This window comes from Vulpes lagopus, chromosome 10 (assembly GCF_018345385.1).
Source record: "Vulpes lagopus strain Blue_001 chromosome 10, ASM1834538v1, whole genome shotgun sequence".
In the NCBI taxonomy this organism is placed as follows: domain Eukaryota; kingdom Metazoa; phylum Chordata; class Mammalia; order Carnivora; family Canidae; genus Vulpes; species Vulpes lagopus.
The window spans coordinates 494,246-507,757 of NC_054833.1; the positions used below are offsets into that span (position 1 = coordinate 494,246).

At 41.5% G+C, this 13,512-nt stretch overlaps 1 protein-coding gene across 5 annotated transcripts in view; it reads left to right on the forward strand.

Annotated features, from left to right (window-relative positions):
• Positions 1-2,729: 2,729 nt before the first annotated feature.
• Positions 2,730-13,512, forward strand: part of ZSCAN23 (zinc finger and SCAN domain containing 23) — a 32,533-nt gene continuing 21,750 nt past the window's right edge. For 4 of the 5 annotated variants that reach the window (XR_005990344.1, XR_005990345.1, XR_005990343.1 and 1 more), the window contains exons 1-4: positions 2,730-2,841; positions 8,062-8,531; positions 8,749-8,896; positions 9,252-9,877. Coding sequence is in view for 2 of the 5 variants with exons in the window: in XM_041771810.1 (XP_041627744.1) it covers positions 8,139-8,531; positions 8,749-8,896; positions 9,252-9,877 (1,167 nt within the window). In the remaining 3 variants the exon portion in view is untranslated. Of the gene's footprint in view, positions 2,842-8,061; positions 8,532-8,748; positions 8,897-9,251; positions 12,514-13,512 lie in introns of those variants that run through there. The other variant, XM_041771809.1, reaches the window with a different exon arrangement.

Below are 13,512 nucleotides of genomic sequence, written 5' to 3' on the forward strand. Positions count from 1 at the left end.
TTAAATTAATGTTTTTGTTTTCTTTGGGCAGATATCCAATAGTGCATTTACTGGATCATAAGGTAACTCTATTAATTTTTTGAGGAACTTCCATACAATTTTTTCAAAAGTGGTGACACCAATTTTACATTCCCTCTGACTGTGCATGGAGACCACGTTGCCAACACTTGTTATTTCTTGTCTTCCTGGTCTTGGCCATTCTGACAAGTGTGAAGTGATATTGTGGTTTTGATTTGCATTTTCCTGATGATTAGTAATGTTGAGCATCTTTTTGTATGTCTGTTGGTGATCTGTATGTCTTCTGTGGAAAAATGTCTATTTGTGTCTTCTGCCCATTTTTTAATTGGATTATTTGGGGCTCTTTGGTGCTGAGTTGTATAAATTCTATATTTTGGATATTAACTCCTTATTGAATATGTCACTTGAAAATATCTTTTCCCAATCTCATTCAGTATTTTGCCTTGCTATTTGATCGATATTTTTCTTTGCTGTGCAAAAGTTGTTTATTTTGGTGTAGCCTCAATAGTTTAATTTTGCTTTTGTTTCCCTTGCCTGAGGATATGTATCTAGAAAAATGTTGCTGGGTCAATGTCAAGAAATTACTGCCTATGTTTTCTCCTAGGAGTTTTACAGTATCAGGTCTCACATTTAGGTCTTTAATCCATTAGTTTATTTTTGTGTATGGTATAAGAAAGTGGTCCAGTTTCATTCTTTTGCATGTAGCTGTACAGTTTTCCCAGCACCATTCATTGAAGACATTGTCTTTTCCCTGTTGTATATTTTTGTCAAAGATTAATTGACCACATATGTGTGGGTTTATTTCTGGGTTTTCCTTTCTGTTCCATTGATCTATAGGTCTAATTTTATGCCAGTACAATACTGTTCTGATTACTAGAAGTTTGTAGTATACCTTGAAATCATGGATTATGATACCTCCATCTTTGTTCTTTTTCAAGATTGCTTTGGCTATTCAAGGTCTTTTGTGGTTCCATAAAAATTTTAGTATTATTTGTTCTAGTTCTATGAAAAATATTGTTGGTATTTTGACAGAGATTGCATTAAATCAATAGATTGTTTTGGGTAGTATGGACATTTTAACAATATAGGTTTTTCCAACTCATGAGCGTGGGATATCTTCAATTTCTTCCATTAATGTTTTATAGTATTTGGAGTACCCTATGAATTCATTTTTAACAGGGATTTCAGCATTGGAGTTGTGGTTGCTTAAGAAATACTTAATGAGGGATCCCTGGGTGGCTCAGCCCTTTAGTGCCTGCCTTTGGCCCAGTGTGCTATCCTGGAGCCCCAGGATCGAGTCCCACATCGGGTTCCTGGCATAGAGCCTGCTTCTCCCTCCTCCTGTGTCTCTGCCTCTCTCTCTATGTCTATCATGAATAAATAAATCTTATTAGAAAAATAAATACTTAATGACCTCCATATTGATAAAATTCAAAAGTTTGAAAACATACAGTTGGGGAGGTTATGTGAAAACAGGCACTCTCACACTTTGCTGTTGAGAGTGCAAAATAATATGTTTACAAAGATACTTCCCTTTCTCTCTCCTCTCTTCTCTTTCTTTGTTGTTTACCTTCAGCATTATTTATTAAAACAAAATGTTGGAAACAATCCAAATACCCATCCCTCACAGACTGGCTGGAAAAATTATGGTACAGTTACATGATGGTACTATGACACTGTAAAAAAAAATCAAAGAGGGATATTTCATTGAACAGATAATTTCCAGGTTATTTTAGTAAGTGATAAAGCAAGGTACAAAACAATATGATAGTTTATAGACGGAAAGAAGGTAAGTGCTTGTCTTTGTAAGGGAAAGAAGGGAAAGAGGAAGGAAAGGCAGGATAAGTTAAAACTACTGGAAATGGGGTGTATACAGTTGACCCTTGAACAATGCAGGGGTTGGAGAACTCACCCCAATGCGGTAAAAAACACATATTGACTCCCTCAAAATTTAACTACTAGTAGCCTACTATTGACTGAAGTCTTACTGATAACATAATTAGATTCACACACACTTTGTATGTTATATGTATAAGATACTGTATTCTTATAGTACAGTAAACTAAGAAAAATAATTAAGAAAATACATTTATAGAACTCTATTGTATTTATTGAAAAAAATCTGTGTATAAGTGAATGCACACAGTTCAAACCCATCTTATTAAAGGGTCCACTGTAAATGGAGTAAAGGAGTTAGGGATAGAGGCAAAACTTTGGTTATATCCTTTTATATCGATTTTGAAGATTTTTAATTAGGTGTTTTGCATGTTCAGAAAGGAAATGAAAAGGGATGAAAGGAAAATAAACCCTGAAACAGAAAAACAAACAGAAAGAAATGATCCTAACTGTATACCAAGTTTATAACATAACTATAAAAAGAAAGAATTCATTCAAATTAGGTACTCTATGTTTTTGTATTTGAATTGGAGACATTCTATAAAATCCTAAAGAAAATAAGAATTATTGATAGGGCCTACAAGCAAGTAATGCGGGTCAGTTTCCTCTTCTGTTAAATGGGGATCACTGTACCCGACTTACAGGGTCGCTATTTAGAACACCAAGCCGGCTGTCACTCCGTTTGCCCGCCTGGGGGCTCCAGGCCAGCCAGGCTCTCACTCCACCTGGAGCGGTGACTCCGAGGGGCGACCACCGAGGCGCGAGACCTCCGAGCTTGCTAGAGCGAACGCGGCCGGAACCGCTGTCGCCGGGGGGCGGGCCGCGCCCAGCACCTCCGACTGCCGCCGTTCGCGGTGTGGGCTCCGGTGGTCGAGGACTCGGAGGTGGAGCCGTCTGGCCGAGGGCCTCTCCGCCCACGGATGCCCGGTGAGCTTCGAAGTCCGGCTGCGCCAGGGCCTTGGGAGCGGCGGGGCTGGGGCCGTGAGGCGGGGAGCCGAGGGGTCCCGGCGGGCAGGGCGGCGGCGGCGGCCCTGGGCCCTCACCCCTCGCCCGGCCCTTTCCAGCTCGTCCACCCGTTCGCGGACCTAATTCGCTCGCTGACCTGGTCCCCGGACCGCTTCGCGCCCTCCCTGTCCGGGTCGTAGGACAGTGTTTGTGTTCTCCCGCGGCCGGCAGTCGGCTGGGGACTTGCTCGAAGCAGCGAGCAGGGTCGTTTCGTCCTGTGCCGCAGCCTCTCGCGGTCTGGCCCACAGCCGGCGCAGGCTCTTGCCTTCTGTTGGTTTTTGTTTTTTCGGCGACTTTAAATAGCAGTTATTATGTTCCAGGTAGGCATTGCTGAAAGCACACGTATTAACATATTTACTTCCCATAACTCTAGGAGGTAGGCACTGCTCTAATGTAAGCCCCCTTGCCCCCTTTTTAACATCGAGAAAGAAAATCAGGTCAAGTAACTTTGCTAGGGTCGTGTAACTGCTCAGGGCTGTAGTCACCTTGCAGATCCAGGCTGTCTGGCACCAGGGTCTGTTTTCTTAGACCTTTTGCTCTCTCTGTTGATTCTGCTCTCTCTCTGGATTAGCTTTCCAGCCACAACCCAGGAGGTTACTTCTCTTGTTTGAATCTGATCCTGCACCTTTTGGACCTCAGGAGACCTAGTCTTCTAGCTAGGATTTAAAATTGCAGAAGAATAGATCTGAAGACTTGAATGTCTTGCAGAATATGTCTGCAAACTTGATGAAACAGCGATTTCATTTGTGTGCTCACCTGTGTGGTACCCACATTTCACCACCCGCATACCCATGCTGTGCTTTGGGAAGTAGAAAACACTACAGTCTTGGCTGCTAGGGTAGGTAGCAGCTATTGATCTAGCACCTTAGATCAAAAATTGTATATTATCTCTTTCGAAGGTAGTTGATTTAAAGCTTATTAAGTGCCAGGTTTTGTGCAAAATCCTTTTATATGCATTATCTCATTTAATACTCTTGCACAACTTTACAAAGTAGTTGTCCTCATTTTGTAAGAGAGATTGAAGGTCAGAAAAATCCATCAGGAAACTTGCCTGGAATCACATTGTTCATAAGTCAGGATTCATAACTAGATCTGCTACCTCATACTACCTTCTACTTACTGCAGGTAAACAGGAAACATAAGAGGTGTGTGTGTGTGTGTGTGTGTGTGTACATGCACACATTCACGCCTCTGAGATTGAAGATAAAGTCCAAAGGATCCATTCTTATCTATAACAGTATCTACTTCTGGAGAGTAGAGCTTGATGAAGGAATTTATTCTGTACATTCTGGATTTTTTTTTAATATGAGAAATAACTGCAAGATAGTGACTTGAGGGAAAAGAAAAGGTTCATAATAGAAGAGCTGGGAGGAGGAGGGGATGGACTGGAGTGCATGGGGAAGACCTCAGAGGATTTGAGAGTCAGATCAATGTGCTGAGTTTGGATAGGGTTTGAATAAGTACAGAAAGTAAGACCACAGACATGGAACAGGGAAGAGGAAGGCCTGATTAAAGAACAGTGAGAAGGAAAGCCTAAATGGAGTTGGCAGTTTTTGCATGTGGAATAGAGAAAACAAGAATGTGGCCCAACAATTGAGCTAGAACTGTGACTGGTCTTAAACCAAGCTTGAGGGTTTGAGGATATGTCCGGTAAGTAGTGGGCGGTCTCAGATGGTGACAGAGAGAGAAGAGTGTGGGGATGAATCCAGTAAGTGGTGGGGACCTTGGATGGTGACATCATGGGGGGAATGTGGGCATGTGTCCAGTAGTTACTGGGCACACTGGCTGGTGACATCAGAGGGGAGTGTGGGATTGCATCTTGTAAGTAGTGGGAGCATTGGATGGTGACATCAGAGGGGAGAGTGTGTGGATGCGTCCAGTAAGTAGTGGGAGCCTTTGAAGGTGACAGAGGGAAGAGTGTAGCATGTGTCCAGTAAGTGGTAGAACCTTGGATGATGACATCAGAAGGGAGAGTGTGGGCATGTGTTCAGTAAGTGGTGGGGGCCTTGGATGGTGACATCAGAGGGGAGAGTACGGGCATGCGTCCAATAAGTGGTTGGGGCCTTTGATGGTGACATCAGAGGAGAGAGTGTGGGGAGGTATTATGATAGAGACATTTGTATTGCATGCTGCTTTGTCTTAACCTCTATGCCTGTTGGTAAAGAACATTTCTCTGAGAGTCATGGTAGATTTTGAGGTATTGATCTTGCTGAGGCTCTACAGAAAACTAGCTTTAAAATGCTGATGTAGGGCAGCCTGGGTAGCTCAGCGGTTTAAGTGCCTGCCTTCTGCCCAGGGTGTGATCCTGGAATCCCAGGATCGAGTCCCACGTCAGACTCCCTGCATGGAGCCTGCTCCTCCCTCTGCCTGTGTCTCTGCCTCTCTGTGTGTGTGTGTCTATCATGAATAAATAAATAAAATCTTTAAAAAAATTGAAAAATAAAAATAAATAAAATGCTGATGTGCTTCTTTTTAAACTGAGAGATTATTATGCTAATTATATTCCTGACCTGTTTCCGAGGCCCCAATGATGTAGGATGATTTTTCAACCTAACAATGATGGAAAGTGATAGATGTTCAATGCTACTTCAAATTTTGAGTTTTGATCTTCTCGAGTTGTTTACAAGAAACAACTGATAGACTTAAAACCATTCTGTACCTGTACAACCATTCTGGTTTTTACTTTCAGTACAATATTCGATAAATTACATGAGATTTTCGACATTTAATTACCAAATAGGATATGTTAGATGATTTTGCCCAATTGTAGGCTAATGTAAGTGTTCTGAACACATTTACTGTAGGTGAGGCTAAGCTATGATGTTTGGTAGGTTAAGTGTATTCAGTGCATTTTCAACTTGTGATATTTTCAACTTTGATGGGCTTATGAGGACATAACCCCATTGTAAGTCAAGGAAGACCTGTACAATGGGTGGTGAACCTAAACAATATTAAAAACTATATGTTTGTGACTGGGAGGCTAGGGTTATAAAACACTTGGGAAGCATTTTAGAGGCACTGGGTTCGAAAAGGGGCTAAGATGTGCTAGGGTCATGACTATCAATGAAGCCAGAAATGTCAGAAGTTTGTGGAGGAGGATTATGTTTGCAGATTAAATATAACTAATAATGGCAATATAGATTTAACTTTGTGGTTGTAGTGTGACCTGTATTTAGTTGTAATGTAAATATGCTCCTAGTTTTTTTTTTAATTTTTTTTTTAAAGATTTTTTTATTTATTCATAGAGACACAGAGCGAGAGAGAGGCAGAGACACAGGCAGAGGGAGAAGCAGGCTCCATGCAAAGAGCCTGACATGGGATTCAATCCTGGGTCTCCAGGATCATGCTCTGGGCTGCAGGTGGCGCTAAACCGCTGTGCAACGGGGCAGCCCCCCACCCCCCAACTCCCCCACCCCACTCCTAGTTTTTTTATTTTGTGATGCATGCCAATGCCTAAGAATAGTGTTGGGATACACACACACACACACACACACACACACATGTATGTATGGATATGCACACACACACACACACATATATTTTAAAGATTTGTTTATATGAGAGGAGGGGGTTTGGGGGAGCACAGGAAGAGAGAATCTCAAGCAGACTCCCTGCTGAGTTTGAAGCCCAATGCAGGGCCCAATCCCAGGACTCTGAGATCAGGACCTGAGCTGAAACCAACAGTTGGATGCTTAACTGACTGTGTCACCCAGTTGCCCCAGTATTTACAGTGAATTTTAATAATTTTACTTAAATGTGGAAACTTTTTTAATCTGTATATCATGACTTGTGGATCGTGAAATCTATGTGGTCAGCTGTGAGCAGGGTTTTTTGTTTTGGGGTTTCAAAAAAGAATTTAAAAAATAATAGTATATATGATGTAATTCAGGATACATAGTGTTTTGTGAAATTATTATTTTAGCTATTTGTGTGTGTGTGTGTGTGTGTGTGTGTGTGGTACCTCACTCATGTGCAAACATGCATTCTTGTGCATGTATACATACATGCTCTGGGTCTCAATGTAAAAATGTTTTGTTTCGATATAAAATATTTCTGAGAGTCCTGGTCAAAAAGTTTGAAAGCCTCTGCCAAAACATGATCCTTTAAAATCACTTGGTTTATATAATATTCTTTCAGAAAATTGCTTTCATTAATTACTCTCATGGTTAAGATTTTACCATAAGTTTTACGTGGTCATAGACATTTGTCTCTTTATGTGCTCTAATTTTCTTTTACACACAGTTGCCATCCTCCATCCTCAATATTCAAAGAGAAAACAGTTTTCAGAAAATTAAAGAACAAGAAACAGCTCAAACTCTACCTCTGTTTTAAAATATCAGAACCAATATTTCTTTCATTTTAATATCTCTGAGTCAAGAGCAGTTCAAGAGCATTTTTTTGCCATAATGTTTTGACCGCTAGGATTCATTAAATCTTTCAACAACATTTATAAGGAAAATAATAATATTGGTAATTTATAATACTTGAGAATATCCCAAGCTCCCAGCTTCTTGTGCTCTTTATCCATGGTCTTACTTGATCTCTATATCCACCCACAAAGATAGGTCAGCAGAGGTTGTGCCTGGAGGACCAGGTCTCCATCCGGATTTCTCCCACCCCACACAGACCTCGCTCCTCCACACCCCACCTGACTGCAAGGATGGAGCCTTTCTCCTCATTCTGTCTTTTTATCTTTTTTTGCTTTCTCTCTCTTCTCCATTTTGTTTCCCTTTGCTCCTATTGTTAGTGTCCTCTGTGACCCCTTGGCACCAAAATGTTGGTTTACCTCGAACTGAAAACTTAACTCCGAGTCCAGTATCTTGCCATTCAAATGGAAACCCAGTATGTTCCCGCCGATTTGTTTGAGCTGATTCATTCATGATGATCAGAATGGTCCCTTCCTTCAATAAAACTCTGTGTGTGTGTGTGTGTGTCTGTCTGTCTGTCTGTTGGGATAGGGTGGGTGTTCTATTTCCCTTCCCATATCACCTGCATCAGAATTTTTGTAGTCCTTACCGTTACTCGTGCATTCAGAGTTTTTCACCAGACAGTGACTGCTTTTGGTACAAGTACTCCCTGTGCCTGCCAGCAGAAAGGATTTTCTATATTTTAATATTTTTTTTCTCTGCAATTACTTTATAGATTTTGGGATTTCTAGGAGAAAAGATCAAAAAGGCATCATCGAGCATAGACTCTTTTCCTGAATAGTTAAGCCTAAAATGGCCACAGCCTTGGCCCTTCAGACTCCAGAGATGCAGGAGGGACATCTGGCAGTAAAGGTAGAAGAACAAGAGGGGGATAACCCTCATACAAGAGAGATCTTCCGTAGACGCTTCAGGCAGTTCTGCTACCAGGAGACCCCTGGGCCCCGAGAGGCCCTCACCCGGCTCCAGGAGCTGTGCCGACACTGGCTGCGCCCCGAGACCCACAGCAAGGAGCAGATCCTGGAGCTGCTGGTGCTGGAGCAGTTCCTGACCATCCTGCCTGAGGAGCTCCAGGCCTGGGTGCGGGAGCAGCACCCCGAGAGCGGGGATGAGGTGGTGGCCGTGCTGGAGGACCTGGAGAGGGAGCTGGACGAGCCAGAAGAACAGGTGGAAGATAGGAAAACAGAGGTTTGTACCTACAGGGAGAGTGTGGGTTTCAGTGCAGCAAGAGGAAGAGGAGGATTTCTTTGTTCCTGATGGGGTGTGTTGTGGGTTTTCTATCTCTCTGCCTTTTCCTCTTTGCCAGTTTCTTGGTCCTTTCTTTCTTGTGCAGTGGACCTGAGATGGCTCCCTTACAGTGTCTTCTCTGATATTTGATTCCTAACTGTCCTTAATTTCTCATCAGGTCCCAACCTATGTCTGTGAACAGGGAGAGTTTGTGAAGGAGAAAGCATCCCGGGGAACAGCCCACGAGTTGTCAGGTGGCCGGCTCCAAACCTTGGAAGAGCTGCATCAGTGCAATTCTCGAGAGATGTGCCCAGTTCAGGACATCGGTGAGGATTAGAGTTTCCTCAGGAGGCCTTCCTCACTCCCCGAGTGTCTATCAGTTCAGCACCTCTGTTCCATGTCTGCTGTGTGCCAGGCAGTGTGTTTGGTTTTAGGGATACTGTGACAGGCAGGGGAGACATGCTCCTTGCCCTCAGGAAGTCTGCAGCCTGGTGGGAGAGGCAGACAGTCACAGCAGTTATGGTTCCGTGAGTTTTCTCCCTGGGGGCTGGGCATCATTGTTTACCCAGGGACAGTAAACAGAAACCATGGTTATTTGTCTCCTGCCACCTACTCTCCTGGCTGGTTTTTCCCATTTTCCTTTGGAAACATAACATTCTTGTGATCTACTTATTATTTCAGGTGATGGGGCTGGGACTTGGAATGTGCAGTTAGCCCCAAAGAGGGAGCTTTCTAAAGAAATGAAATCTCTTGTGGAAGCACCTGAAAAATCGAATGGTGATATTATTCAGACGCCTGAATGTGGAGACACCTGTGACCATGAGGGCAGATTGGAAAGGCAGCGGGTGAGCTCTTCAGTGGAGAGACCCTATATCTGTGGTGAATGTGGGAAGAGCTTCACCCAGAATTCCATCCTTATCGAGCACCAGAGAACACACACAGGTGAGAAGCCCTACGAGTGCGAGGAGTGTGGACGGGCCTTTGGGCAGCGGTCAGGCCTGTTTCAGCACCAGAGACTCCACACTGGGGAGAAGCGCTACCAGTGCAGCATCTGTGGCAAAGCCTTCAGCCAGAATGCGGGGCTTTTCCATCACCTCCGGATCCACACGGGGGAGAAGCCCTTCCAGTGTGGTCAGTGCAGTAAGAGCTTTAGTCGACGCTCCGTCCTCAGTAAGCATCAAAGGATTCACTCTGGGGAGAGGCCTTACGAATGTGAAGAATGTGGCAAGAACTTCATTTATCAATGCAACCTCATTCAGCACCGGAAAGTGCATCCTCTGCTGAGTCCAGCCAGCCCCTTGGAACAGGTAGGGCAACATTTCCTGACATTAGACCACTAGGCAAGGTTGCAGGGCGGGTTCTCACTTTGTCTCACTATTACCTTTGAGCAAGGTAATAGTAAAAAGTAGTGTAATCCTCTCGAGTAGGAAGCTCCTAGGAGAGCCAGTGAAATTGTATTTTTCTGCTGAGAGAAGTGTTAATACCGTAAGTACCTCTGTCAGGTTTTCTGGGGTCAACAGCATCCACAGTATTCAGTCTCACACACACCTGTGCAAAAAGTTTTCTAGGTGTGCTTCAGGAAGCCTTCTTCATTCTAGTTCTAGGAAACTTTTTAAAAGTTTTAAAAAATTAAATGCTGCCTGAACACAAATTATGTTAAAAGTAGTTCACTCACTGAGAATTTAAAAATCAATTGAAAAGTAATTGCAGTGAAATATATAATATAAACTATTTGGCTATTTTCTGTTTTCATTAAGGTATGATAAAATTATCATACTTTTCTGACCTGCAACAGGGGGGCAGATGAATTGTCCCATAGACATACACAAAACTTTTCCCTACGGAAGCACTCTGTAGCTTTTCAGTAACTCAGCCTCTGGATAGGATCCAAGGAATTGAACAATCATATGTTACTAGTAGCTCAGTGGCTAGACATAGCAGACATTGCCTGAGATACTCAGTTGGCACAGGCCAAGAAACTTAGCTAAAAATCTGGTTATCTCGCTTCTGATCTTTGTTATGAAAATATAGGCCTCTGTATTTTTCCTGTGACTTACAAGCGTTTTCAGTTTTTGCTTTCTTTAACCCCTAGTTATGAATATTTTCAAATACATAAAAAAGGAGAAAAGTATGATCAGTCTTCTGTGTTGTTGGCCTTTTATAAGCTCCATGCCTCTCAGCACTACCTATTGATTACCACCAAGGTCATGCATTAAAAAAAACTTCTTTCCCCTAAAGTAACGGAGTGTTTACTTTATACTAAGCCCAGGACACAAAGAAATGGAAACTCTCTGGTGATGACAATCTGGATTGGAGTACCAAATACGCCTTAATAATAGAAACACTGTAAGGGCCCTCAGAGATCACTTCTGCGCCCCCTTGTATGATTGATATAGAAATGGAGGTTCTGGGAAGCAACTGTAAGATCATACAGATAGCTAATTAATGAAGCTGGAGCTAGAACTCTGTCTCCTAATTCCCAGTGCTCTTTCTATTAAGCCACTGGAAGCATTTTATCTCCAAATAGAAATTACTAGTAAATGGAACTTACAAGAATTAGAAGGCACTGAGGCTTTGCTTTTTCAGCTCAACAAAGCCTCCCATCTGTGTGTTTTAGTAAATGCACAGCTTCTCTATTCAGTTCCAGGAAAGACTCACCACTTATCCCTCACTTGGGGCATTTTGTTTTTAAGTAATCTCTATACCTCAAATATGGGCCTTGAACTCACAACCCCAAGATCAAGAGTTACACACTCCACTGACTTGAAACAGCAGGCAACCTGATTATTTTTAACTTTTAAATTTTAATTTACTTAGCCAGAGTTTTCAAGAAAAATAACTCATTCTTCATCCAGTTCAAGTATCAGAACAACATTAAAAAGGGAGCCTATCTTTGACCTTATAGCTATTTTCCTAGTATCTTATGTATCCTCAGTGTTTATGTAAATACAAGAAAACGTTAGTATATATAACCTTATTTCCTCTGTTACACAGAAAGATGATATACTCTAGACCTTTCTGTGTTCATGAAACAGTAGTCTTTAGAGTAACAGAGCTTCCTCGTTCTGTTTGCTAGTGGGGACAGTATTTGACTTATTGGTGCTCTTGCAGTTTGACACACTCCCATAGATGCACAATCACTACTTTACAATGTCACAGATTGTTTCATTCTTTTCCCAAATCTGGTTCAAGCCAAACCATTTAAAAGCTAACAACTTCGACATGAGCTAGGAAATAGGGTTTGAGTAACTAGAGTTGCACCTAATTCTTCTACAGAGAAATGCAGAAGTGATGAGGTGATTTTCAGTCTTGTGTATTTGGCTCTATTATATACCCTTATTTATAATATTTCAAACCATTTCTGTCACCATTTGTGGCTAATTGCAGGTCTTTCCCCAAATCTTAAATTTTCTCAAGAGTGTATTTTACTGTGTCTCGAGCTTAAATGATTTCCAAAAGTGATACATGTGGATTTTAAAGTGAAGGAAAATATAGTAGACTTAAGTTTGAAATAAAATCTACTTCTCAAATAAATATATATTCCATATAGTAATTATATATACAATTATAATCTGAGTTCATAAATATCTCAAATGCATTTGCATATACCGAAGCAGCATATATCGGATAATTCCACTATATCAGCTCTTAAAAGATTTAAAATATGAACAGATCAGAATTTTAAAGAATGTATTTCTAATGGATTGTTTTTACACCTGCAGTTGAGGATTGGATGTTTGGTTTGTGTTGTGCTTGTCTTTTTGTTTTGTTTTGTTTTTTTCACAGCTTCTCAAAAATTCTAAATTTTCTCAACAACTGATGAAATACCAAGAAACAAAAGATGTTATATATGCTGTACAGATATGTGCCACTTAGAATGCAGTGATGGTTAATGTGATTAAAATTACTTACAGTTCACTAAACTAACTTTACTTGTTTCTGATACTAATTGTGCTAATTCTCTTATCTGGGATGCATATTTGTCATTCGCTGAAAACTAATGTTTGATGTGGCCTGTAGACAATGGCATGCAGACCCTGGCTATTCTGTGATTATTCCAGCCTTCCTGGCCAGAAGTTCTTGCTTGTGTCCCTTTTACATTCCTAAATTACCCTCGCTTCTCTTCTTTCTCTACCCTGGCTCTTTTTATTCAACCCACGAAGTCTCTGGCAGTGATCTCTGTTAAGCCAGCAACCATCTATCCGTATGCTTTTGAAAGTCTAATCTGAAAGAGGAAGTCAGTTTTACAGCTGAGCAAGGTATAAGAAATACTGATTGAAATCCAATTAAAAAGCCTGTTGGTTCTTGAGGGATAGTCCAGGACCCCTCTGAACAGGAGGAGACTGGACACTGTAAGGAAAAAATGGCTGAGAATTTTGCAACTAACACCTATCTAGAGATGTAGATAAGAGCCCTAAAGATTCTTTCACTGTAATTTTTATTTGAAGGTCAAGACACAAGGAGAACCAAGTCTCTGTCCACATTTTGTATTTGGAAATGACTCCTATTTTCTGTATCTGACAATACTTTTCCTCTAAAAATTATTATTTATAGTGGAAGACTGTTTTATACTTTTCCAGTAAGACAAAGTTATCTCTGAGGAGATTTTAAAACAAAAGTATACCTAAAGTCAAGGTAGCTGGGTGGCTCAGTTGGTTAAATGTCTGCCTTTGGCTTGGGTCATCTCAGGGTCCTGGGGTTGAGCCTTGCATCTGGCTCCCTGCTCAGTAAGGAGCCTGTTTCTCCCTCTGCTGCTCCCCCTGCTTGTGCTTGCTCTCTCTCTCAAATAAAATCTTTTTTAAAAAGTTTATCTAAAGTCAAAATTATAAAATATGAAGTATTTTTCTCAGGAGCAATTTTGAAATATAAAGTCTGTACCACTATACATGTGTGTCTGTGGTTCAATGTTAATTTAAGTTAGAAGTTGAGAGAAAAGTAAGGG